The sequence below is a fragment of the Coffea arabica genome, chromosome 7e, assembly GCF_036785885.1.
Source record: "Coffea arabica cultivar ET-39 chromosome 7e, Coffea Arabica ET-39 HiFi, whole genome shotgun sequence".
In the NCBI taxonomy this organism is placed as follows: domain Eukaryota; kingdom Viridiplantae; phylum Streptophyta; class Magnoliopsida; order Gentianales; family Rubiaceae; genus Coffea; species Coffea arabica.
This window is the reverse complement of record NC_092323.1, coordinates 1,073,924-1,098,198: the sequence shown is the minus strand read 5'-3', so window position 1 is coordinate 1,098,198 and position 24,275 is coordinate 1,073,924. Positions and strand designations below refer to the sequence as shown.

Genomic DNA, 24,275 nt, shown 5'->3' with positions numbered 1-24,275 from the left:
ACAACCAGCGGAGATTCTTAAGAATCGAACCCCAACTCGTCTTCCAACCACACCGGCCCCCGACCCTCCCTACCACCGCTTTCCTTTCTTGCTACTGTATACAACACACGCACACACACACACACACACACATCCTCTCTCTAGTCTAAATTTGAGTCTTGACGCCAATAATTTACCGTCTTCGAAAATTCTGCGATGTGCTATACCACGTTGCAGTAGATCACTTTGTAGAAATAAAAAAAAAAAAAGCACTTTGTAGGAATAGGAGTCCGAGTGCACATGGAGTATATGCTGGAGGAAGTTGTTTCACGTGTGAGGTGGACCTAGGCGTGTTCTTGATGATGCGTGCGTAACTGCGTGTGCGTGTTTACTAAGAAGCCTGCCTAGGGAGACGGGTGGAATGTTGTCGTTTTGTGATAAGCTCTCTGGTGAGGACGACCTTCTTTGGCGAACCTGCCAACTGGAGGAGCGGGCCCCGCTTGATAACCACGTCAGTCCGTCGGCGCCTTCTTCCACCTCCCCATCTCTCCGTCCAATTCCGCAATCCAACTCTATTCATGCACGCCCGGGTATTTGTATATTTAAAAAAAAATTAATTAAAACACACTAAGCCCCCTGAGTGTGTGTGACTTTTTTTTTTTTTTTTTGGAAGATAATACGAGTAATAAATAATGTTCTGTACTGCTCTGTTCGTTGCACTTTAATTTAATCTCTTTCTCAACTCATATCAACTTTGACGATTAAAAATAATTCAAAACTCCTATTTTGCTTTCATTTTCCATTTTCCTTTTCCTTTTTTTTTTTTCTGGCCCCACGGGGATTTTGGGAGGGATGCTTTTAAGCGTTGAAAGGCAGCAACGGTTTAGGTGGGAGAGAGGGGCGGCAGACCACGTGTCACATCTCCCACCCTCCCTCTTCTCCCCACCAAACTGCAAAAAGCTGCATTGCTCGTGTACAACCACCGCCACCGCCCCCTCAATGTTCAAGATATGCGCTCCCGATTAATAACCGAAATTTAGCCCTCACAAAAATTTATAAAGAAAAATCCCCCAAAATTTAAGGGGCTTCTTATTAAGCTGGTATTGATTTGGGAGGAGGAAAAAAGCAGAAAAAACGTGCGTCCGGGCTGCTTCCCGGTGGGGGAGACGGTGGAAACCTGGACAACTGGAGAAGCCATTCCTCCTTTCTTGCAGCCATCAACAGGAGATTAAGATTAATGAAACTCCTCCCCCCCATTATCTCATGATCCACGCGCTTTTTTCTAGTCTCAACGGTACCTCCTCCTCCCCCTTTTTTATTTTTCCTGAATTTATTCTAATGTACTACCTACGCCATTTATCTATTACGGAAGGAAGAAGATGATTCTTGCATGCTATTTTCAACAGTCTCCGACCGTTTTTTTTTGGTCTCAATAATGGTCATGATAATAATATAATCAAAATCCTCCTGGCAAACTTCCCCACCCACACCCCCCCCCCCCCAGTAACAAAGGGAAGAATATGATTGTTACATGTCGTATCTAATATTTCTAATTTGGTACTGCTTATCGAAATACGAATACCAATCCTTACTCGCTGTTTTGAACGGGCTGGCACTCTGGAATTTGGTGATTTTTTTTTTTTTTTTTGGTTATATCCTAATAATCCGACTTCTTGTATATTTTTACGATACGTTCTCAATGGTGCTTTGCAGAATGTAACTTACAAGCCAGTAGTATAATCTAAAGCTGAGAATCATTAAGGCATCAATATCGTGATGGATGCATGGTCATTTGGCTCCAATTTGGTTGCCACGACGTATTTCAAAATTTTGGCTAATCCTGTTTCCCTAGCTAATGCTACCTCAATATTACTTAGCTGTATTGTTTAATATGTACAGCAGTAATTATTAATGTCCCACTTTGTAGTTAGAGCACCAGTCCAAGTCTCCCATGGCACATCTTTATTTCTGGGCCAACAGCAATGTTTACTCATGTGTTGCGGGCTTGTCTTTGCATTGCTGCAGTTGGTGCTTCATTAATAGTCCGCCTTCCTTCTGCTGTTGGATGCTGGAAAAGCTATCGCAAATTAGAGGATGACTGTCAGCTTTATTTACTGGGATGATTGTGTGGACCCCGAAGACTTGGAGGCCATGTGGATGGATCCTGCTGTGCAAGCCGAATGGCTTAATGCTGGAGAAACTAGAGGTTCAAAAGTCCACCTCTCACGCGATCCCGATGGCCAACCTTATTTGACACAAACTGAGATCAAGGTAATGCGTATGTCAGCATCGAAATCACTCTAATTAGCATACCTTGCTAACTTTGATAGTTTTTAACTTCACTCTGGACATTATTAGACTCCTGAAGTGGTTGTTGGTATCATGGCTTTGATTTTGATTTATCAATAGGTATTGGTTGTAAAGCAGTTTCGACTGAAATACTTATCGAAAACAGAAATGAAAGTTACAGTTTGTTGTTTTACTCTACACTTTTACCTTGTCTTACGTTTGGATCTTGACCAACAAATGATGTTTATATCCACATGCTCTGAAAAAATTGATTCTGACGTCACAAAAATGACCCGCTTTTCAAAGTACTACTATTATTCAGTTTTCTTTTTTTTTTTCCGTTTCTTTCCTGACTTAAATTGGATTTTTCCCTTCGCAGGCCGTCGCAGGGATCATAGTCCGAAGGCATTTTGTTTCACAGATAGATTCGGTATGACATCCTCATCTCATGTGAAATGCAGCACGAACATCTCACATAGTATAAGTCTAGTAACCATTAAGGCATAATGAAAAGCTCATATGTTCCATTTATTGACGGGGTAATCCGTATTTTTTCATCATTCTCTCTTGTTTAATTTATTTAAACATGCTCAACAATGATTTCCTGACATGTAAAATATTGATGTTATTTGTTGTGAAATTATCATTCTCCTCTGGTGCTACAGTCAGTCAGTCAGTCAATGGCCATGGGAGAGGCAGCTCAAGATAACGCATCTATGCTGGTCATTGCATGTGTGATATGAAATCTTAAAAAAGTTTTATTATCAAAAGCATCATGCCATGGACATCTTCATATCATGATTTCCAATGTAGATCTTTATTGAGATCTCCTCTCACAGTTGATCAAATCCCACATAATGTTTTCACCACCAATTTCCTCTAGGCTTGGAACATAATAATGTATCATACTTGAATTGCCATCTTTAGAATTGTGAATTGGGGTGAGGTCCACATCTAGTGATGTTAAGGGTGCAAATGAATTGATCTGGTTTATGAGCTTGGCGAGCCTGCTTGGTCAACGACTCGACCTGGTATCCAAAAAGCTCAAGCAGCTCAATTCACCTGTCGAATGAGTAACCAAGCTCGAGTACTATGATGCTCTACTCGAAGGTTCGTCAAGCTTGATTGAGCCCATTAATATGGTATAATGTCTAGTTTATCCATTAAAAAGAGTTTTATAATTATTATCTATTCTTATTTTAGCCTTTTTAGGCTCGAACTATATCTTTATATTAGGTGCTCTCAAGCGCGAGCTTGCTAAATTTTTGTTGAGTTTGGCTTGTTCAAACCCAAGCTCGATTCAGTTGGCTTCTTTTCATCCTGAATTAAATTGAAAGTTCAGCTGAACATCTGATACCAAAGAAAAAAGTTGTTCAATAATAAAAATTTCAGTTTCAGTAAAAATTTATGATTCTTAGTCGATTGATAAATGATGTTCAAATATATAGTCCTAATTGTCTTCTTCCTGTACTGCAGGATATGATTTGTGCAATCGCTACTCTTGAAAGTGATAGGCAGCCTCTGGCTACTCAGTATAACAAAAAATCAAAGGAGACTACAGTGGGGATAATGCAGATCTTACCAAAAACTGCACAATGGCTAGTCAGGTATGAATTGGAGTAAGATTTTGATCAAGATTGTTTGACCTTTTCAAAATATTTTACTTTCGGTTGCTCTTATTCAGAATGAATATAACGCAAGCACTTTTCCTGCAGAGATTTGGGTTATCAGAGGTATGAAATATCAGGGAATCCAGAAGTTCTGTACAAGCCTTTCGTAAATGTATATCTTGGTGCTGCATATCTCAAGTGGTTGTCAAATTATGACCAAAAGTATGTTGAAATTTTTTTTTGTCTGTGTTGTTGTGGTATCCTTTTTAATTTGGACTCTTTGTCTGAAAATAACTGCTTTGCATCCCATGTTATGCACTGCGAATCATCTCCTTTTTTCTCTAACAAAAATGCAGTGTAATACCTTATTTGTTTCTAGATACCTTATGCAAGAAAAAAGGTGGTACTCCAACACATTCCTATAGTTATCAAATAGTCATGATCAACATGGTTGCCCCTGTGCTTTTATTTCTCTGTTTGATGTATTTTACGGGTGTGAGTTGTCCCGTAAAGTAGGACATCTTTTTTCAAAAGGCATTGAGTAAACTTTTGGGAATATTGTAGTTGATGTGGAAATTTCAAAGTGCTATAAATGCTAGTGTCTGACATATAATTGTTTATTCAGAGAAAGAAGCGAGGAGTTCATGGTAAGGGCTTATAAAGCTGGCACAAAGAAGGCGGCTCACAAGTCAACATTGCAATTCTGGAAGCAGTATCTTGCTGTAAAGGAAAGTCTTCCATCTAGGTATTTACTTTTTGTCATGATTTTTATTTATTAGCTCTTCACCAAGATGCATATGTCATGTTGGATTCATGTGTATGGATCACATGTATTATTTTGGAGTTCATGTTTGATTCATGTTGGAATGGTGCTTGATTTTCCAGACTGGTTTTTGATACATTACATCCTATAACAACAGAAATCTTGAGCAATCATCATGCAAGTGATATTTGGATACAGCACATGGAGTCATTAATGTTTATGTCTATGAAATGACAGGCATCTCTCTACCAACATGTTATTAGAGAATGATTGTTCTAAAATCCAAAGTTACGTAGAACAAAGAGTAGGCTTAGTCAGACAGTTAACTTATGATAGTGGATATGGCAAAAATGTCCTGACTTGTGGGAATAAATTTCTGCCACCAATAAATATTCTATCATTTGGAAACATAATTTAAACAGCAGACTGCACTTGATGAAGAGAATGGAAAGTTTCTGAAATCCAGACCTGATTATCATTCAAGCGAATACTGAAGGCTGTTAAATTTGAATTCTCTCTCTCTCTCTCCCTCATAGGTTTTTTATGGCAATTTAGTGCTTCTACCTAGCGAGCCATCAGAGTGAGATTATGAGTACTGAGAAACAATTTATTCTAATTGCCATGCAATTTGACATAATAGATGTAAATTGATGTCTTATGGAGGTATCTTAAAAATTGTTCAGAAGGATATTTGGCATTAAACTCCAGCATAATATAATAATATACATGGCAATAATTGTTAACAACCACTTTATGTTAATGTTTTTGCAGAAAAGTCTTTGAAGTTAGTCCTCTGCCTACGGCTTCTTCAGCAGCTCCTGCAGTTACAAAAACAAAAGGTACTTTGCTACAAGTTTGATAAGTGTAAACCTAGGTTCTTTGTCATCAATATTGTTTTCTTTAACACTACAGTCTCAAGGCTGACGTTATTGGTTTTTTTATTTAATATCTGTACTACATAATTTGTAGTTTTGACAATAATACAAGGAAGTAAATCCCTATTTAGAAGCTAGTATTCTCATTCTACTGGCTACTTGATGAAGATGCTTTTTTTGGCATGGAGATCATTTTGATTTTGTGCAACAATGAATGTTTACTGCTATGCTCTACTGTAGCTTGAAATAACTCATATAGTCGTCAGTTTAATCAATCTACGGTGGGTAAACGAATTGTGTCAATATATACTCACATAAGACTCTGTTGCTGATTAGTGTGTGGTTCCTCGTTAACTCGAAGGTGATAAGTTGAGCTGAACTTGTAAATTGTTTTATGTGCAAGTATTATGATCATTGCTTTATAAGTTGGTCGATACACATGTTCCACTGTTTTTGACTCTGTTTCAAATTTCGTTATCTTCTGATTAATCTATGAAAAAATGCAGTCTCCCTGTTGGAATATGATTCTGGTTATGTTGTTGGTTTAGTGACAGAATAAGTGGAGGACTCAGATTAAGTTGTTCTGTCCTAGAAATATCTCATCTTAGTTTCTAGAACATTTTGGGTTTAACTATTTTGTCTTTACACCAAAACAGAAAGCTGAAATTCTGTTTGGCTACCTTAGTTAAGGAGACAGAAGAAGTGCACTTTCCTCATTGAAGATGAGGCTGCATCTCCAGAATGAAATATCTTTTCTGGTGTTTTATTAGTATGAATTCCTTGCAAGTAGTGCCTAATCAGTCTAACCTATTTCCAATTTTTCTAGGTCAATCCTTGAAACCTGACTAGTTTGACTTTTACCAAATTAGCAGTTTGACTTTTATGATATGACTACTGTGAATCTCATTCTATCTTTATTAATTCGCTCGAATTTGTGCTGAAAGAGAAATTTTGTGTGTTTATGCATGAGGCAGCAGGTCCATTGAATACAACTTGGGACTCCAGAACTTCGAAAGAAGACATGGAAGATATGTGGATTCATCCCAATGTCAATAAGGAATGGATGAAGTCAGGCGAGAAAAAGGGAAAAGTTCGATTTTCTCATGACACAGAGAAGAGGCCTTATCTTTCCCGTGTAGAACTAAGGGTGAGATATTGTTTATTCAATGCGTATTTAATGACTGACGATTGAATGTTAGCCTTTTTCTTTAATTTGATCTCTCTTGGGAACGCATTTTGCAATTTCCTTTTCCATTGTGCTCTAAGTTCGTTTTCTGTATACCTGTGTAGTTTCACTTCATGTTAATTCATCTTTAATGCCAATTAACTGTTTGTGCTCGCAAGCAGACACGTCATGGGCTTTTCTTAGACAAAACTGCTGCAGGCTTATGGGAGTTTTTAATTTCTTTTAATAGCTGGGTTGACTGACGTAATGAGTTTTGTTTGTACCTATATTCTTTCAATTGCTAAGATTTAATCATAGGATGCCTTAAAGGGGACAAAACAAATACTCAAGCAAATATCTTGATGTTATTAATTAGTTCTATAATTCAGAAATCACTCTCTTATCCTTGTTTATTAGTATTTGATATGTTTACATGCTATATAGTCTAGATGTGCTAATTGTGGCAATCCAGCGGACAAGTAATCATTCAAACTTCTTCATTGAGCGCTTGGATTCGTTCATTTGTGATGGTAATGCTTCATGAAATTTTGTCCAAGATATCTCTGCTGTTTGACCTTTCCAGTGAGATAAGAGGAAGCATTTTCTCATCTTAGAAGCCTCAAGAATTGTTCACGTTTCTGTACAGCACTTACTGTACTGTTCAGACTCAAAACTGTGCCTGATTTATGCTGCTGCTTCTTCTATAGGCTGTTTCGGAAATCATTCTTTCAAAGCACTTCAGCACAAGACGAGTAGAACCTGTAAGTACTTGATTACTGTCCATTCAGTTAGAAAAAAAGAGAGGGTTTCTTAGACAAAACCCATTCTGCGGCCCTTTTAAGATGCATTCTTTTGCCTAACACGACTCTTCTTATTGGACTCTTCTAGTGTGGTTACATCATTCTCCTTGATGGGAATTGACTGTTTTGTGTATTTGAGGGAAGGAGATAATGTATTTTATCATTTATAAGCTCATTCTCGTGCAGACTGTTTTGTGTGCTATTGCGGAGATTGTTAGCATGCGCTTTGTGAATGGAGTTGGACAACGTACTGGTTTGATGGGAATTGACTACCCGACAGCACGATGGCTTAACAAGTATGTGATTTATTCGAAATCTGCCATTTCTTATCTGAGGATGAGTGCTCATTTTATTGCTTCCTAGGCTTTTAGCATTCTTAGATGATTTCACTGGACAACTACTTATGTTGGCCAAGTATACGAGCCTAAGGACTGTTGCTTAATGACATCAGTTTAAATGGTATATGATGTCTAATTTTTCCTTGACCCACGCGGAAGTATCTTGTAAAAGTCGAAAAGGTCAATGCACTTGTAATCCTCAAAATGCTTCAGTTTTGCTTCTTCAACCTTTTTCTTTTGATGTCTGATTTGTAAAGGGCTTCTATTTTTAGGTGGGGCATTTTCTCTTCTTTGTAAAACTAAAGCATCATGTAAATAGCCATTTGTACATCTTATTAATGCTTTTAACTCACTTGAGTTGACGACTAGGGATGTCGGCTACAAGGCTTACATAGTAGATTCAGTTGACGACCTCTGCAAGCCTTTTGTCTCCGTGTATTTTGGTGCTGCCTATTTGGCTTGGCTATCAGAATACGAAGGGAGGTATGTTTTTGGGTCATGTTTAGATGTCAAAATAGACTTCCTAGCCATTTGTGTCTTTCATATGACCTGAGAGGTTACGTGATGGTATCAACAGGGAGAGAACACCCCAGTTTGTTGTTCAGGCTTATCTTGCTGGACCGCAGAATGTAAACCTTCAGGAGACGGGTCCACTTTGGCTGAAATTTGAGGAAGCCTTGAGCCATTATGAAGACGTGAAGAAGTAGGTATTTGTTCTTTTATGCATTAGCGGACAGGACATAATATGTAAATTTGTTGATACATGACCCTGCTCCCCTTTCAGAGGAGGAGGAGACTGCAGAATTCTCTGAGCTGATAGCGCCATCACAGTTTTTTTGTTTTATGCCTTCAACATTATTGCGGAACAAGGACAGACGACCGAGTGCATCCATGCAGATGACAAGGTGAAAGGATTGGACTGATGCAGCACTGTGTGCACTACCGGCAACATGGCATATACATAAATAGTCTTTACATTCTTTTTGAAGTCAGTCATTTACTTGCTTATAGGTCGGGGGTGGAATTTTCACATTTCTTTACACCGTATAGAACCTGGAATATGTTTCTCTTGTACGAGTGCTCGTGTGTGTGTGTGTGTGTGTATATATATATATCAAAAGAACTAATAGACCTTGGTGCTGACTAAAAGTACGTACCCAACTGGGAACTACTAGTATAAGAAATGCATTGCATTTATAAAGCGCAGCAATATACATTAAGAAAATCCGATATCTGTTGAAGTTAGTGAAAGGGGCGTGGCGTGGTGTGGTGCCGGTGGTCTGCCGGCCATCATCAGGTCTCCTGCCGGCCATGGCTTTTAGTTACTTTTAGCTGCAACCAGTTGCGTTTTATTAGCAAGTTGGTGGTAACAGCAGTGCACTGCAATTTGGTGAAAATTGGACCCATTGCGCAAATATTATATTATTATTGAGTGGAAAAAACAGTAGTGGAACGAACATGAAGTTGAATCGAAGCAAGAGCAAGACAATCAAGCATCAGTTTTTATGTACGTAATAATTCTTTTGGGTGGCGGTGATAGTTTTTATGTACGTAATAAATCGAAGTCTTTATAGAAATACAAATAATAATTTAGATGTTTTCATAAGCCTTATTTCAACATCGGAGCAAAATACAAAAAAAAAAAAAGAAAAAAAAAGAAGGAGAGAAGAGAATCCTCTGTCTTTATTTGTTAAATAATAAAGAAATCCTAAAATCGAAAAAAGAATTGGAAAAAGAGGAAAGTAGAAGAGCCAACCGCCAAGCAAGGAGGGGCGAAATGGGGAATGGACAAATGAGTGACCTTCCATTTTGACTACAAAGCTACGCAGAAAGGTCCGAAGGCTAATGGGAAAATTTTCGATTCAACTGTTTCATTTACGAATCTGATTCAACTCGAACTCCAGCTTATTAAACTGGAAACGCGCGTGGAAGAAGAAGAAGAAGGAGAAGGAATTCTTTATTCATATTCATCGTAAGAAGAGAAGACGCACCAGATTGATTACTGATTACGAATAGAAGGGAGGCGGAGTACCAAATCCAATTCTTTTCCAACTGATTTAAGGGCTAAGGAGGAGGAGGAGGTTTATTTATACTACAGTACACTATCATTTGGTACAAGAACTTCGGCCCCGGATTGAGAGGGAGAGACATATTTTTATGTGCTCAACACTACTACGCATCTTTAAGGTAATGTGGTCATATGTTTGACTGTACCAAGACATAACTACAACCTTCCCATGCTGAGCTAATTTCTTATATTTCATTACTCCACCAACTTCTTCTTTTTCCTTTTCCATTGGTTCTTCCACCCAAGACACCTTTTTCTTGTACTTTTTCTATACTCTTTTGCTACATTAGATCTGTTTTCTTTTGGATTCAAGCTTTTCCCTTAATGTTTACTCAACTTTTCTACTTCATCTGTTCTATTTTGATTGATCATTCGATATGTTTGGTGTGATTATCTGTTAATGACTTAATGTACGGTGGATATTATAACGACAACCCGTATCCGCCATTTTTGAACATGTAGAGCAATAGAATGTTCCCTTTGAAGCTTCTTGGTGAAATAATTACTTCTTTTACTTCTATCTCATGGACGATAGATTTATTCCACATGTTACCGTATCTTTTATTGGAAAATTTTACTTTCTTTCTTTTTTTTTTTTTTTTTTTTTAACCATCACTGATGTACCTGGCGATATGGAATATATTTCATTTTAGATGAACCATAGTTCTCATTGGTGGATTTGGTGTGCCATAGGTAGAATATTATGGACAGAGCTAATGGCTTTAAAATGGGTTTTTGAAGTAAATTTGAAAAATTATCTGACAGTGTCTTATAAATAAAACTTGGATATGAAAGGCTCGCTGTGGTTTCTATATGCAATATAAACTTTTGGAATATTTAGTTGTAGGACTGGAGGTGTTTTTAATGAAAGGCCACTAAAAATATCAGCTTCACTTAAAATCTCGATTATTTTTCCCAAGCAAAGTACCTATCCATTATTTTTAGTTCTCCTGATTTTTAGGGTTTTTTTTTTTAAGTTGATGCAAACAGAAGAACTTTTTTACTTAATATGGTGAGTTAATTTAAGGCATCGGTCATGACTTGTTTTTAGTTATCTACTTAGTGTTAAGTCAAATTGCTTGCCTGGACTAATGTATTTTTATGCAGATTATGTGGTGAGTGTGCTCTGATTGCTTGTGGATTCTTAGAGAAGACTGCTTCTGTGCTTTGGGCTGCCAATTTCTTGGTAGCGATAGCAAAAATTTGGTTACCTTTGTCTGCGAACAGTTCAATCTGAAAGCTTCCAAGTTTCTGTAGCAATGTTACAGAGATTTAAGATACATGTTACTCACAAGTGCCAATAGACTTGTCTACCGGCTCAGATACTTTTCTGTTGCATCAAAGGTTCTGGTGCTTCTTTATGTCTTCCTTATAACAACTGTATCATGCTGTTACAATTGGTTGTTCCTGTATAAACGGGTTTCAGAGAGGGGGAAGTTTATTCTCTCTACGATGCAGCAGTCAAAAACTCATATGCAAGCTCAACGCAATTCTGCAGATCATTGTAATGGAGAACTAGATCCCCAACATGTAGCATACTCTCTGGGTTATGTAAATGCAAATGCAAATGTGAGGTCTTCAGAGCAAAACATTTCAGAAGTTAAGCCTGTGCGTAATTACTCTATACAAACAGGCGAGGAATTTGCTTTTGAGTTCATGCATGATCGGGTTAATCCCAGTAAGAAATTTGTTTCATATGTTAATGGGGATCCCCTCTGTACACCTAGTTATTTGGATCTGAAAGGCATTTTAGGCATTAGTCATACTGGATCTGAGAGTGGGCCAGATATTTCTGTGGTTGAAAAGGGGTCAAAAGTGCTTGAGCCAAATAATTCTTCACCGTATGAGAACAAAAGCTACTATGTATCTGCACGATCATTTCCAAGAACTTCATCAGACTACAACAACTATCAAACACTTGCTTATACATTGCCTGGAGCATCTGATGGCTCATCAATAAAGCTGAAGATCCTCTGCAGCTTTGGGGGTAAAATCATACCACGTCCAAGTGATGGAAAGCTCAGGTATGTTGGGGGTGAAACTCGCATGATCCGCATAAACAAGGACATTGCATGGCAGGAATTGCTGCAGAAAACAAGTGCGATTTATGACCAAACTTATTCCATTAAATACCAGCTTCCTGGGGAGGATCTTGATGCCTTAGTTTCTGTGTCTAGTGATGAGGATTTGCAGAATATGATGGAGGAATGCAAAGTACTAGAAGATGGAGAAGGATCAAATAAGCTTAGATTATTTCTCTTCTCCATTAGTGATCTGGATGATGCTCATTTTAGTATAGCGAATTCTCATGGTGGTTCTGAGTTTCAGTATGTAGTAGCCGTCAATGGCATGGACATGGGATTGAGGAAAAGCTCAACTCTGCATGGTATGGCAAGTTGTTCCGCAAACAACTTGGATGAGTTAGATGGGTCAATTGTTGAGGAGACAAATAGAGCTGCAGCTGGCTATGTTGGTGCTGGTACCTTTCCTTTGGCTGACTTTGATGTATCATTATCAACCACTGAACCTTCTCAACTTGTTCTACCAAATACCTCCAATCCTTCTGCAACTGATTCGCACTTTTATCATGGACAAATGCTGCATTACAATGAAAATAGGCAGCAATCCATGCAATATAAGTTGCACCCGGATCATTTATCACCTGTTGATGGTGCTGTTCAATGGCAATTTCACGGGCATGTAGGTCAACAAAAGGGCTTTGTAGAGCAGCTGTTGGAGGGTGCAAATAAAGAGATGCAACTTAAAGAGGCGAAGCTGAAAGTTGGTGGTACTGCCTACCAAGAAGGTGGGAGTGCAAGTGATCAGTTACTAGTAAATGATCACCTTTTCTCCTCAAAACGATCTAATGATAACATAAAGGACTTTGTTCCTGTTGATGAAGCATCAATTGTGTTCCCTAACCTGGACAGAGAATCTCCTTTAATGTCATCAAAGAATGAGGAGAAGGCAAAGGATCATCCACAGGTCATGTCACTGGCAGATGCTGCTAATTCAGATCAGGTAGGTAAACCAAGTGGTGACTATTATGCTGGAAGTGGTATTGCTACTGAATCTGGTCCAATTGATTTGAGCTACTTCGAGCCTTCTGCTTCCTCACATAGTGTCTTTCGTTCTGAACGAATCCCAAGAGAGCAAGCAGAGCTACTTTACAGGTTGTCCAAGTCAGACAATTCATGTAGTTCTCAGTTTCTTATGACACATTCACATGCAGATATTCTGGAGCCGGAGTTAATTGCAGAATCAGTTCAGAGATCCCAAACTGAAAAGTCCAATATGCAGATAGAGCAAGGCATTTCTGCTGATCATCCTGGTTTTGTTGATTCTCAAACCACTGTTGATGGACAGATGACACTTTCAAAGATGAAGCAGACTGTACCTAACTCTGTTGATGCCAAAGATGATGATCACAAGAATCAGGGTCTAATTGCTGACCGTGATATGAGTCGTGTCAAGTATAATGCTCAGAATCTCCTGGTCGACGACATAGCCGAAGCTAAATCTGAAGTTAGTTTTGTGAACAGAGTGGATTCTGGAAAACACCCAGAACATCCAGTATGTAGTGTTCCTGAAGCTCAAAGGGTAGACAAGGTTGTTAGTGAGACCATGACAGATAATGCGCATGGGCATTCTTCTGCTTGGATAGGGAGCTCAACAAAGGATATTAATCATGGGGAGACCTCAGATGCTTCTAGACCTGAGCAGCCAGATATTCTTATTGATATAAATGACAGATTTCCTCGTGATTTCCTTTCAGACATTTTCTCAAAGGCCATTCTTTCTAATAGCCCTGCAGACACTGGACCACTCCAGAAGGATGGAGCTGGTATGAGTCTGAACATTGAAAAGCATGAACCTAAGCACTGGTCATTCTTCCAAAAATTGGCTGGGAATGATTTTGCACGAAAGGACGTGTCTCTAGTTGACCAAGGCCATACTGGATATTTGGCTGGACTGCCAAAAGTTGACGAAGATGCTTCTGTAGCTTATTGTTTTGATCCATTGACACAGGAGGGAATTTGTTTAGGCCATGTAAATACGGGTGGAAATTTTGGAGAAGATGACCGAAAAGAATCACCTTGTACAAATGCAGCTGAAGCTGTAGTTTCTCATTCTGATTACCACCCATCTAATGTGCAAATCAGTGAAGCCATACAGTATGATGATTTGACAGATCATACAAGATTAGAAGGCTCGGAATATGAGGTGCTTTTCCCTCCGGTTTATAAACATTTATAAGGTATGTTATTTTCAGCTTATTATCTAATATCTATTTATGCCGGTAGGACGGACAAATAGACATTGGTTTGCCGAATCTCGATCCGTTTTTGGTGGATATTGATATAGACTCTCTGCAGGTGAGATGCCTTTTCATTCCATTTTCATTTTTTCTGATGATTTATGGGTGAGCTTTATTATTTGCTACTGTTATTTCTCATAATGTGCCAGCATTGCTTGCTGGTTGGAGCTAATCAAATCATTAAGTCAATGATGAACAATCTCATGTTGTTATCTCGTTTTTTTGTTAGAAAAATTAGCAATTATTAGGTAGAGAGTTGCGACAAGGTGACCAAATGAGATAAAATTGTCTCTGTATATTTGCCGAGGATTAAACTTGGCTGCTATAAAAAATGATGCTCACTAGCAACTGAAACTTGTGCATGATCTTTCTATATTTAATCCCCTGATACCTCATAGAGGGTAAGAGTAGGGTAGTCTTTTTTGCTGCATTAGTGTTTCACTCTCTCTTTAACGGGAATGTCAACTCATTTGCTCAATGTGTTCAACTGCTTAAATATGAGTACTGCCAAAATAACCACATCTCCAGGACCTCCTCCCCCTTTAGAACAAGAAAAAAAAAAGAAGAAAAATCACTCAAAAGAAGTCTCATTTTATGATTAATGCGTATTGTACATCTTGCTTGAAGAAATCAATTGTGTAAAGATGTCAAATACAACCGGAACTTAGGACATTCTGAGTTTAGTTGTAAATCATAGATGCCATAGTTTTAGTCGTGAAAAAGTATTTCGAGACCAGTTCACCTTTTTGTGCATGCCTCTACCTTGTCTATAATGTTTTTCTTGTTCTCTCCCATTGTAGTGCAGGCATACACTTAAAATTAGTCAAACAGAGGATAAAAAATGTACAATTTGTTGGGAAGAGGGTTATAAGAATACAGCTACCTGTAAACATAACCTGCTTTAAATTGATTAGCAAAGAAGTCTTCTGTTCTTATAGTAGTTTGTGTTTATCATGTCATTTCTTATTTGACTCTAAGCAGGGGACATTGATTAAAATTTGGTAATTTTGTTCATAGCTCATAAATAACAAAGATCTTGAGGAACTAAGGGAACTTGGTTCTGGCACATTTGGAACAGTCTATCATGGGAAATGGAGAGGAACAGATGTTGCAATCAAAAGGATAAAGAAGAGTTGTTTCATTGGTCGATCTTCAGAGCAGGAAAGATTGGTAATGATAGCTCATTTGTAGTCTCTTACTATTTTGATGATGTCTTCCCGGCAATAAATTTCTGTTCTTATGAACCATAGTTTTTTAGCTGAAGAGACTCATTTGACGGTGGAATATGCTATTTATTATCACTGTTTGATAATTTGATATGTAGGCATACCGCACACAGGCATTCACACTCTTAGTTGTGCTCTCATGTTATGCTTCTTCTCTTGTTGTGTATACTGTTTTATAGTTACTATATATACATATATGTATGTATTTATATTTGCAGACCATAGAGTTTTGGCGAGAAGCTGAAATTCTGTCAAAGCTTCACCACCCAAATGTGGTGGCCTTTTATGGTGTGGTGCAAGATGGGCCTGGAGGGATACTTGCTACGGTAGCAGAATATATGGTTGATGGTTCTTTAAGGCATGTTTTACTGCAAAACGATAGGTAAAGGCTCTGCCTTCTCTATTATCGTAAGGTTTGGTCCTAAAGTTCTTTCTTCGTCTTTTTGAGTATAACGAAGTGGAGCAGTCCCTAAAACTTGAGTCTTTTGCGAATTTCACCGACAGTATTCTGCTGTCAACCAATCTCACTCTTCATGCCCACCGTTTCTCTAGCTGCTCATAGTTTTCTTCTTTGTTGTGTTATATCTAACTTTGCAGGCATCTTGATCGTCGGAAGCGGCTTATTATTGCCATGGATGCAGCCTTTGGAATGGAATATTTGCATTCAAAGAACATTGTGCATTTTGATTTGAAATGCGATAATTTACTGGTCAATTTAAAAGATTCTTCACAACCTATATGCAAGGTACTCATTTTAGGTTTGTTTTACATGTTGCTAATGAATACAATGATTCTTCTGATGGTACCCTGGTAGGCATCCACTAGACTTTTCAATCATAGTTCGATGTCAAGCAAGTGAAATTGTATAGTGCTATGAATCAGGTTGGTGATTTTGGTCTTTCAAAAATAAAGAGGAACACTTTGGTTTCTGGTGGAGTTCGGGGATCACTTCCTTGGATGGCTCCAGAGCTTCTGAATGGTAGCAGCAATAAGGTTTCTGAAAAGGTGAGTTGCCACCATGTAAATTCCTATGAAGAAATTGTGGTAGAAGGGTTTGAGGGAAGCCTCTTTTGATGACATCTAGATCGACGGTCATATCAGCATGCAGACCTCCTGTTTGCACCTTTTTACATGCTGCACAAGTATATAACTCAAAAAGGAAGCATAAAAAGATGAGGAAACAAAGAGCTTGCTGGATGTGATAGACTGATATCGAGTTGAACTTTTGTATTGTTTTAGTTGGTTTCTGTGTGTCTAGTCAACTTGTTTGTAACCTCATATCATGGATGTTTGTTCAACAGGTTGATGTTTTCTCGTTTGGTATTGTTCTGTGGGAGATTCTGACTGGTGAGGAGCCTTACGCCAACATGCATTATGGAGCAATTATAGGTGGGCTTTTTCCCTTTGATATAGCTGACATTTTACGAATTTCTTGATGTGATCATCTTATTGGTGTCACTTTTAGTTCACTATTTGAAAATACGCATCAGCAGAATCTGGAGCATAATGTTTACTTGTAGTGTAACATTAGATGAACATCAAAGACCTGTACCATGCTTTGCTACTATGTGAATCTTTTAGCATTATGCTAATGAAAATTTGGGTTTCCATGAAATGCTTCCGAGTATGATTGCAATGGACATGCCAAGTGACTTGCATGGACATGTGAAGTACTTAAAATATGCTTGTTCTATATCTCTCAATCATTTTCATCAGACAAGAAAACCTGCATTTTGTATGAGAGAAGGGGACTGCTTGATTCCCCAAAAAGAATTGGGGGGGGGGGTACAGGGCCCATTCTTAGCCCACTGCAGAGTCTAGAGGATAGATTCTCTGTGAAAGAAGTATATCCAGACAGAATCTCAGAATGTCACTCTAAATTGGTCGGTCTCTGAATTGCATATATGTTAAATCAATTTGCAGAAAGGATTCGGGCCATTAATGCTCAAACTGATTTTGGAAATCCTTCTTCTCAAAATCAATTTATTTTGGTGCTTCATCAACTGTATTCTGTGATAGACTGCTTTATGTGGAATGCTTTGTTTAGTAGTAATCAATTTCACTGTGTTTTTCTCGTACAAGTAATATATATATATGTTTAGCACTTCTCATGTGGCTGCTGCGTAGAGATGTGAATGTGTAGTAACTGATCGAAGTTTTGATGCTAGCTTCCTTGCATGTTATCTTTTGGTTGAGATTTACTTGTGATCGATTTAGCATTTTTGGGATCCAGCTTTGAATTTTAATTCAACTAAAAAAGTTCTGGTTTTCCCCCCCTTGGTCTATAGGAGGTATTGTAAACAACACATTAAGGCCATCCATTCCAAGCTTCTGTGATCCTGAATGGAGAAATTTAATGGAGCAATGTTGGGCCCCCAATCCTGTTGTGAGGCCGTCTTTCACTGAAATTGCTGGTCGATTACGTGGAATGTCAGCTGCTGCCCAGGCGAGGACACCTGTTAATAGGGCATCTAACTAACGGGCTGAAACCTTTTCTATAATTGTTTCAAAGGACAGAAAATATGCTCACAACCCTGGGTAGTGACTAGCGAGTTGAAAACCCCTCCCCCTACCCCTGTCCAACCCCGTAAAACCAAAAGAATAAGTGAAAGATAAGAGGAAAAGTAGATTAGATATAAAAATTCCTTTAGACTAGGTATAAAAATTCCTTTCACAGATTCATTTGACAATTTGTTCTCTCAATTGTTTCCGGTAAGTAAATGCACCATGAATTCTGAATGGAAGCAAATGTCCAGGAAATAGTATACATGCCTTTTTTTTTAAAGACTGTTTGGGGAGCTGGGAATACAAGACTTGATACTTTCGCAAGTGCTGTGCTATTGTAGGAAGGGGTCTTATATTTTTTGTCTTTATATATGTGTGCATATATGGAGCTAAGCTGCCATAATTGGGTCATGAATATTAGTTACACATATAATTGAGTCATCAATGGTTGAGATCTTTGACAGTGAAGATGAACTCAAATCAGATTTAATGCTCGTTGGCACGGGGCTTTGGTGAACTGGTCTGTTTCTTGCACAAATGAATGGCACACAGCGGTCTTTGATCTTTACTAGCAGTTTATGCTTTGTGCCAGAGTGATCATTTTGAGGCTTGCGATCTCAGGCGCCCAAGATGACTCTTGTAAAGTCAGAGTATCCCTCTCATCAACACGTTTGTGTTCGTTTTAACAAAGGTGCTGTGTTAAAAGTGGGCACAAACTATGTCGGAAGAAGTATCTCGCAGGTGAGTTGCTGCTTGTCTTAAGGTACTTAGAAACTTTCAAAGCTGATTTGCCAGAGAAACATGGCTACAGGTTGACAAAGTGCTTTGATGCGAGCAAGTGGATGGATAGTGACGAGCTTAGGGGGTCGCTCATTGTTCTTGGGTACTAATGAATGGCTAAGGATTACAATCCGGGGTTAAGAGGAGATGCTATTTACTTCACTTTGTGTAGATGCTGAAGTTGAGCCCAGCACTACGTCTGGAGCCTTATGATTTGGGTGTTTTTCAGCATTACCCACTAACCTTCGTGTCAGTTTGTTTCCATTACCCACTAACTTGCATCGCAGTTTCATCATAGACGGATTAGGTGCTCATTTAGTCCTCCACGCGTACTTTGCATGGTCACTCTATTTCTCTACGCAATCTTTAGCCTTTATGAGCAACTGCTTCCTTACTCATCATCTCAATCTATTATTATGATGTTATCAAAATCTGGAAAACTACTTGGGATATCCAAAGAAAAGAATAGCACCACAGTTGTGAGGCCTCCTTGGTTATAAACAACAAAGCCAGTGGAAAAGTAATTCGAACAGTTCGCGCAGATGTCATGCATTACATGGAACCCTTCAGTAAAACAAAGATTTTTCTGATCTCCCAGCTAAAAAAGGGTTCTTCATCATCTTTTCTCTGATTTTCCTTTTTCTGTCGATAAACTTACAACCCAGCAACATGTTTGGATTGCTAATTTTAGAAGCTTTTGTTAAAAACATGTATTGTAGTAATTTGATGTACACGAGATAAAAAAGATGATTAAAAAATGTGTTCACGAAAAACGTAAAAATTTTTCTCTGAAAATCACAATCCAAACAAGGCTGCGCAAAAGATAGCTCTTAATAGACTTAATTATGTCTGAGCACGTATAAAATTAGGGAAGATGGTGAAAGTAAGCTTTCTTAACTTTCACCAATTGATCAGATACCCCCTTTTTCCTTTTTCGCTTTTTACTACTTTTCAATAGTCCTTTCTCTGCTAGTGCCTTCAACTTCTGAGCTTTCCGTGCTTTTGCTTTCTCCTCAAATCCTTCATCCATCATCTTCATGGTTGCCACCCGTTTGGCCTTGTAAACCTGTGCAACGAAGGATGTTGATGATATCAAGAGCATACCTTTCGCAAAACTTCCAGAAAATATTACATGCAGCAAGTGATTAAAATATCTGATGGTATACATTCAATTTGGATAATACAACACTAAACATTATATAAAAGCTTGTACTTCAAGCAAATCAAATAGAAGAGCTTTCTGGGTTTCCTTATCTTCAGATTTTTTATTTCAAGGGAGACTCGAAACTTTCAAAGGGAAGAGCTAAAGGAAGGGCTTAAGACTCGAACAAATGACCTCAAATACTATCTAGTCAATGTCCCTACCACTTGAACCAGCTCTTAGGACCCTGCAACCAGTTTCGTTAAAAGAAAAAGGGCCAAAATTCCTCCTTATTGACCATCTAGAAAACAGAGAAGGAACAAAAAAGGATTTTTTTTGGGGGGGTGGGCTGGAATAAAGGCAGAGGAGATCACTTGTATCGCAGATCAAGAGCTTGAAATTTATGAGTATCAAGAAGCAATTCTGGTGAGTTAAAAATTAAGATTCAAAGGAAACTTGCTGACATAATCAGTAAGGTTTACAGTAAAATGGTTCTACCTTTGTAATTTCAGCAAGAACATCCTTTTCCTTACACTCAAATTCCTCCAACTGTTTTCCAAGTTCAGCTTCAATTTCGTGAATAAGATCAACATCATTCTGCAAAAATAGATCATCAAGCAATCCATGAAAACTGCGGCAAAAAACAAGCTAGGGAGTGGGAGAATACTGAGGCATAGTTATCTAGCTTATATTCACACTTAGAGGTGCTACTTTTTGTGTTTGATTGCACATGCTGTCTCACAGACACACATGAGGTTGAGAAAAATCACATTAAACAATAGACAGAAAAAGATTAGCTCAAGTCATAGTGCTATGTTCCAGTTCAATTCATAATAAACGAGGACTATAAAAGCCATATCTAAGTTCAATTTGAGCGTTTACTGTCTCATAATTCGAAATTGTAATAATCTCCACCCCAGCTTCCCAAACCTACGACGCCATGACACTAGAAATGCCCATGTCATTTAAGAGAAGATGGGATCAACCAATTTTCCAATACATCTGTGCTACAAGATTCAATCTGCAATCTGTTAACATATTCAGAGGTATTAAACTTCTCCAATTTCACAAGACAGCCATCGAGGCCATATCTCTTCCCATTTCCCACTTTGTCTGCTGCAGATATTTACATCAGGAAATGTTGATTTTTCTTAGGAGAAAGTTTCCAGATAACATAAAAACCCCATCTGACTTCTTACCTGGGTAATAAAACTAACAGCAAGCCCCCCTCTCCCTGCTCTTGCAGTGCGCCCTACACGATGAACATAATCGCGTGGAAACCTGAAAAGGTTTAGCACTATATGAATCAAAAGCTTCAGAAAGATAAATGATCAGTAAAGTTTCACCAGGATTGTCACCTTGGGATGTCATAATTTATGACAAGATCAACGGTTGGGATATCTAAACCCCGACTTGCAACATCTGTTGCTAGCAATATAGGAACCTGCCCAGATTTGAATCTATGTACTGCAGAAAGCCTCAAAGACTGGGATTTGAAGGAATGCAATGCAGCAGCTTCAACATCAAGTTCTTCCAACAACAAACTTAGAAGCTGACAACTCCTGCTCAGTTACAGTAGACAAACACACACAGATGCAGAATACAAATCAAGAGAAATTCTAACATCCTTCTGATTAATGTAAGAAAATGACATTAAACGTAAACTAAGAAAACAAACAGAAGCTTTGTCACCCCTATAAACCAATTTTGCAGACTCTAGGAGACCTGGTATAAAGTATGTATTTATCACATAAAGGACGCCATCTACTAGTATAAACAACCACAACCAGCCTGTAGAATATAAGGACAGTTCACCCAGATGCTTCCACTAGCATCATGAAATTTGTAGAAGCACCAATTCCATGCAAATATGCAACAGCTATTATTTGGCAGGCTTAACAAACATTTCACTAATGCAATATATGTGCGCCAATGTATAAGCAGTTCAAACTTGTTAACTGTATCCAAAGGGCAGGTCTGATATAGTTGTTGCTCACAAGGTACAAAACGTAAGACAAACATTAATTTAGCATTATGCATAAGCATCAGTACAATGGAGGATGCAGGTAGACAGAAGACTTGTGCCAACAAATGTACCACACAATTAGCAATAACAGCAGTAATATTTCATTTGACACACACACACTTCCACACACCCACCTGCAGGTGGAAACAAAAATGATGGCTGAGCGAACACCCATATCTTCCAATTTGGATAGAATGTATAGGAGATAAACATCCTTCACATTTTTTGGGATAAAAACGTATTGCTGTTTAAGAGTCTCCACTGTCTTGAATCCTTCATATGCCTCGTAAAAGTATGCCTTATTTGCAGAAAGCTCCATTAGTGTTTGTAGATCACTGGTCATGGTAGCAGAGAAAAGCAGAGTTTGCCGATCCTTTGGCAAGCACTGGAAGACTACTCTGAGTTCCTCCTCGAAGCCCACATCAAGCACTCTGTCCGCTTCATCTAAAACTAAGAACTACAGCAGAATGAAAGCAAGATAAAATATTCCACAGATTAGGGATTAAAGAAAATCATTTTTTTTTTGTTTTAATTTTAGTGTGAGCACTTGCTAATATTACGACAGTCTGGCAAAAAGATGGAGGGCCTCAGACAGTTGGGGATGGTGTAAAGTCCTCCAATTAAAAAGACGTTAAGAAGCAGGTAGAATACCACAAACGAAAATGCACCATAGGTTTGTCCTAACCATTTGAAGCCATGTGCCAATTCAGCTGATTATTGGCAGAAACACTTTACAAAAGAATCCCAGCTGTTGAGTTTATGGACAAAATTTAATCTTTAGAGATATATCTCTGATGCAAAATCAAAACATAAAAATATCTCAATCATGTCAGTTTTCCAGTGTTCGGATGTTTCAACCAAGGTTGCTGCACTTAGCACTCCGTCCGAGTGGTCATGGAAAAGATAGGATTTTGGTTTTACTAACAGTTGAGAATTACACCAACAGTATGGACCTTAAAATTATACAACACCTAGTGTATAATAACTGTATAATAGCTTTATAGGGTTACATTTACACTATGAACTGTAATCAGGTGCTCTACATACAACTACAATAACCTTGGATAGTGTATAACTTTTTGTTTTTGCTCGTCTTCTCCTTTTTCATAGATAGATAATGCTTCCCAAAAATTTGAATATGGAAAAAGAAAACGGGCATTAAAATTAAATTAAGAATGACTGACCAACCTTGGTATTGGAAAAAACAGCAGGGACGTCATCAGGATTCTCCTGAATGAGAACCTTAATCCTTCCGGGAGTTGCTATAACCACGTGGGGCCGCTGCATCAGCGTCTGGGCTTGGTTGATCATATCCATCCCACCTACAACCACGGCGCAGCGCAGGTGCAAGCCCGACCCCAGTGCTCGGAACTGCTCCGCCAGCTGGTAAGCCAGTTCCCGGGTGGGAGTAATCACCAGAGCGAACACCCCGTAAGGGTCCTCAGCCAGGCGGTGGAGTATGGGGAGCGCAAAAGCGGCGGTCTTGCCGCTGCCGGTTTGGGCCAGGCCCAAGACGTCCTGGCCGGCGAGGATTCGAGGGATACAGTGGCGCTGTACCGGAGTGGGTCTCTTGATTCCGAGTTCTTTGCAGGTCTGGACGGCCCATTCAGCCAGGCCCAAGTCGGAGAAGGAGATGTGGTTGGGAGTAGTGGGAATAGGGTCGTCGGAATCGGTTTCCTTCTGCAGGAGGGGTTTGAGGTCTTGCAGGGTGGTGGTGGAGGCGGCGGGGGTAACAGGTGGGGCGGGGTTAATTTGGGAGGGAGTAGCTTTGTTGGTTTTACCACGGCGAGAAAACAAGGGGAAGTTCTGATCCACTTGAATGTCGTCTTCCATGGTGGCCTTGGGTGGCCGAAGCTTAGAAAGGTGCGGGGTTTTGTCCTTCGTAGATTTGAGAGTACTTGGTTTGGTCCAGACGGGGTCGTTTCATGTACAAATAAGTAGCGTACATTCCTATTTGTGTGTATTCGTGGAGAAACATTCGTTTGTACAGCGGCAGCAGCAAGAGTCGCAGTAGTAGTTACATAGTTTTAGTTAAAGGTCCTTTCTTTCCCCCGGGCGGCAGAAGCACTAGGATACATACAACACTAGTATAAAAGGGTGCGGGAGGGAGCTGGGAGTTCGAGACCCCACGAAAGCAAAAGAAAGAAAAGAGCAAAGAAGGAAGTAAAGCAACAGATTCAAGAAATACTAAGCAAAATGGAGTCTCCTTTCAAGGGAGATGTACTCAAAGGCAAGGTAGCCCTCTTGACTGGAGGTGCCTCCGGAATTGGTTTCGAGATCTCCCGTCAGTTCGGCATCCATGGTGCCTCTATTGCCGTCATGGGCCGTCGCAAGTCCGTCCTCGACTCCGCCGTCTCTTCTCTTCAATCCCTCGGTATTCCGGTACTAACTC

General features: G+C 39.0%; 3 protein-coding genes across 9 annotated transcripts; 2 read left to right on the top strand and 1 right to left on the bottom strand.

Annotated features, from left to right (window-relative positions):
* The first annotated feature begins 110 nt into the window (after positions 1-110).
* Positions 111-9,044, top strand: LOC113690778 (uncharacterized). 5 transcript variants are annotated; one of them, XM_072058543.1, is made up of 14 exons: positions 111-1,273; positions 2,005-2,250; positions 2,648-2,698; positions 3,196-3,378; positions 3,745-3,875; positions 3,984-4,100; positions 4,504-4,623; positions 5,413-5,480; positions 6,491-6,663; positions 7,389-7,442; positions 7,668-7,777; positions 8,189-8,302; positions 8,397-8,522; positions 8,604-9,044. In XM_072058543.1, the coding sequence occupies exons 4-14, from the start codon at positions 3,361-3,363 to the stop codon at positions 8,629-8,631; spliced, it is 1,059 nt and encodes a 352-aa protein (XP_071914644.1). In that variant the 5' UTR covers positions 111-1,273; positions 2,005-2,250; positions 2,648-2,698; positions 3,196-3,360; the 3' UTR covers positions 8,632-9,044. The 5 variants fall into 5 exon arrangements, with proteins under 5 accessions (XP_071914644.1, XP_071914643.1, XP_027064638.1 ...); XM_072058542.1 differs by lacking the exon at positions 3,196-3,378 and having other exon boundaries at positions 869-1,273; positions 6,494-6,663; XM_027208837.2 differs by lacking the exon at positions 3,196-3,378 and having other exon boundaries at positions 869-1,273.
* A 613-nt stretch (positions 9,045-9,657) lies between these two features.
* LOC113690371 (uncharacterized) lies at positions 9,658-18,958 on the top strand. 3 transcript variants are annotated; one of them, XM_027208231.2, is made up of 9 exons: positions 9,658-10,006; positions 10,995-14,111; positions 14,192-14,263; positions 15,223-15,375; positions 15,650-15,813; positions 16,029-16,176; positions 16,314-16,436; positions 16,733-16,820; positions 17,720-18,958. In XM_027208231.2, exons 2-9 carry the CDS (start codon positions 11,169-11,171, stop codon positions 17,908-17,910), a joined length of 3,882 nt encoding a protein of 1,293 aa, XP_027064032.1. In that variant the 5' UTR covers positions 9,658-10,006; positions 10,995-11,168; the 3' UTR covers positions 17,911-18,958. The 3 variants fall into 3 exon arrangements, with proteins under 3 accessions (XP_027064032.1, XP_071914641.1, XP_071914642.1); XM_072058540.1 differs by lacking the exon at positions 9,658-10,006 and adding an exon at positions 10,497-10,899 and having other exon boundaries at positions 17,720-18,260; XM_072058541.1 differs by lacking the exons at positions 9,658-10,006; positions 16,733-16,820; positions 17,720-18,958 and having other exon boundaries at positions 11,027-14,111; positions 16,301-16,435.
* A 520-nt stretch (positions 18,959-19,478) lies between these two features.
* Positions 19,479-23,882, bottom strand: LOC113690372 (DEAD-box ATP-dependent RNA helicase 36-like). Its single transcript, XM_027208232.2, has 6 exons — positions 23,072-23,882; positions 22,018-22,340; positions 21,216-21,419; positions 21,057-21,138; positions 20,356-20,454; positions 19,479-19,782 (listed from the first exon to the last, which is right to left on the bottom strand). The coding sequence occupies exons 1-6, from the start codon at positions 23,714-23,716 to the stop codon at positions 19,582-19,584; spliced, it is 1,554 nt and encodes a 517-aa protein (XP_027064033.1). The 5' UTR covers positions 23,717-23,882; the 3' UTR covers positions 19,479-19,581.
* Between the last annotated feature and the right edge of the window lie 393 nt (positions 23,883-24,275).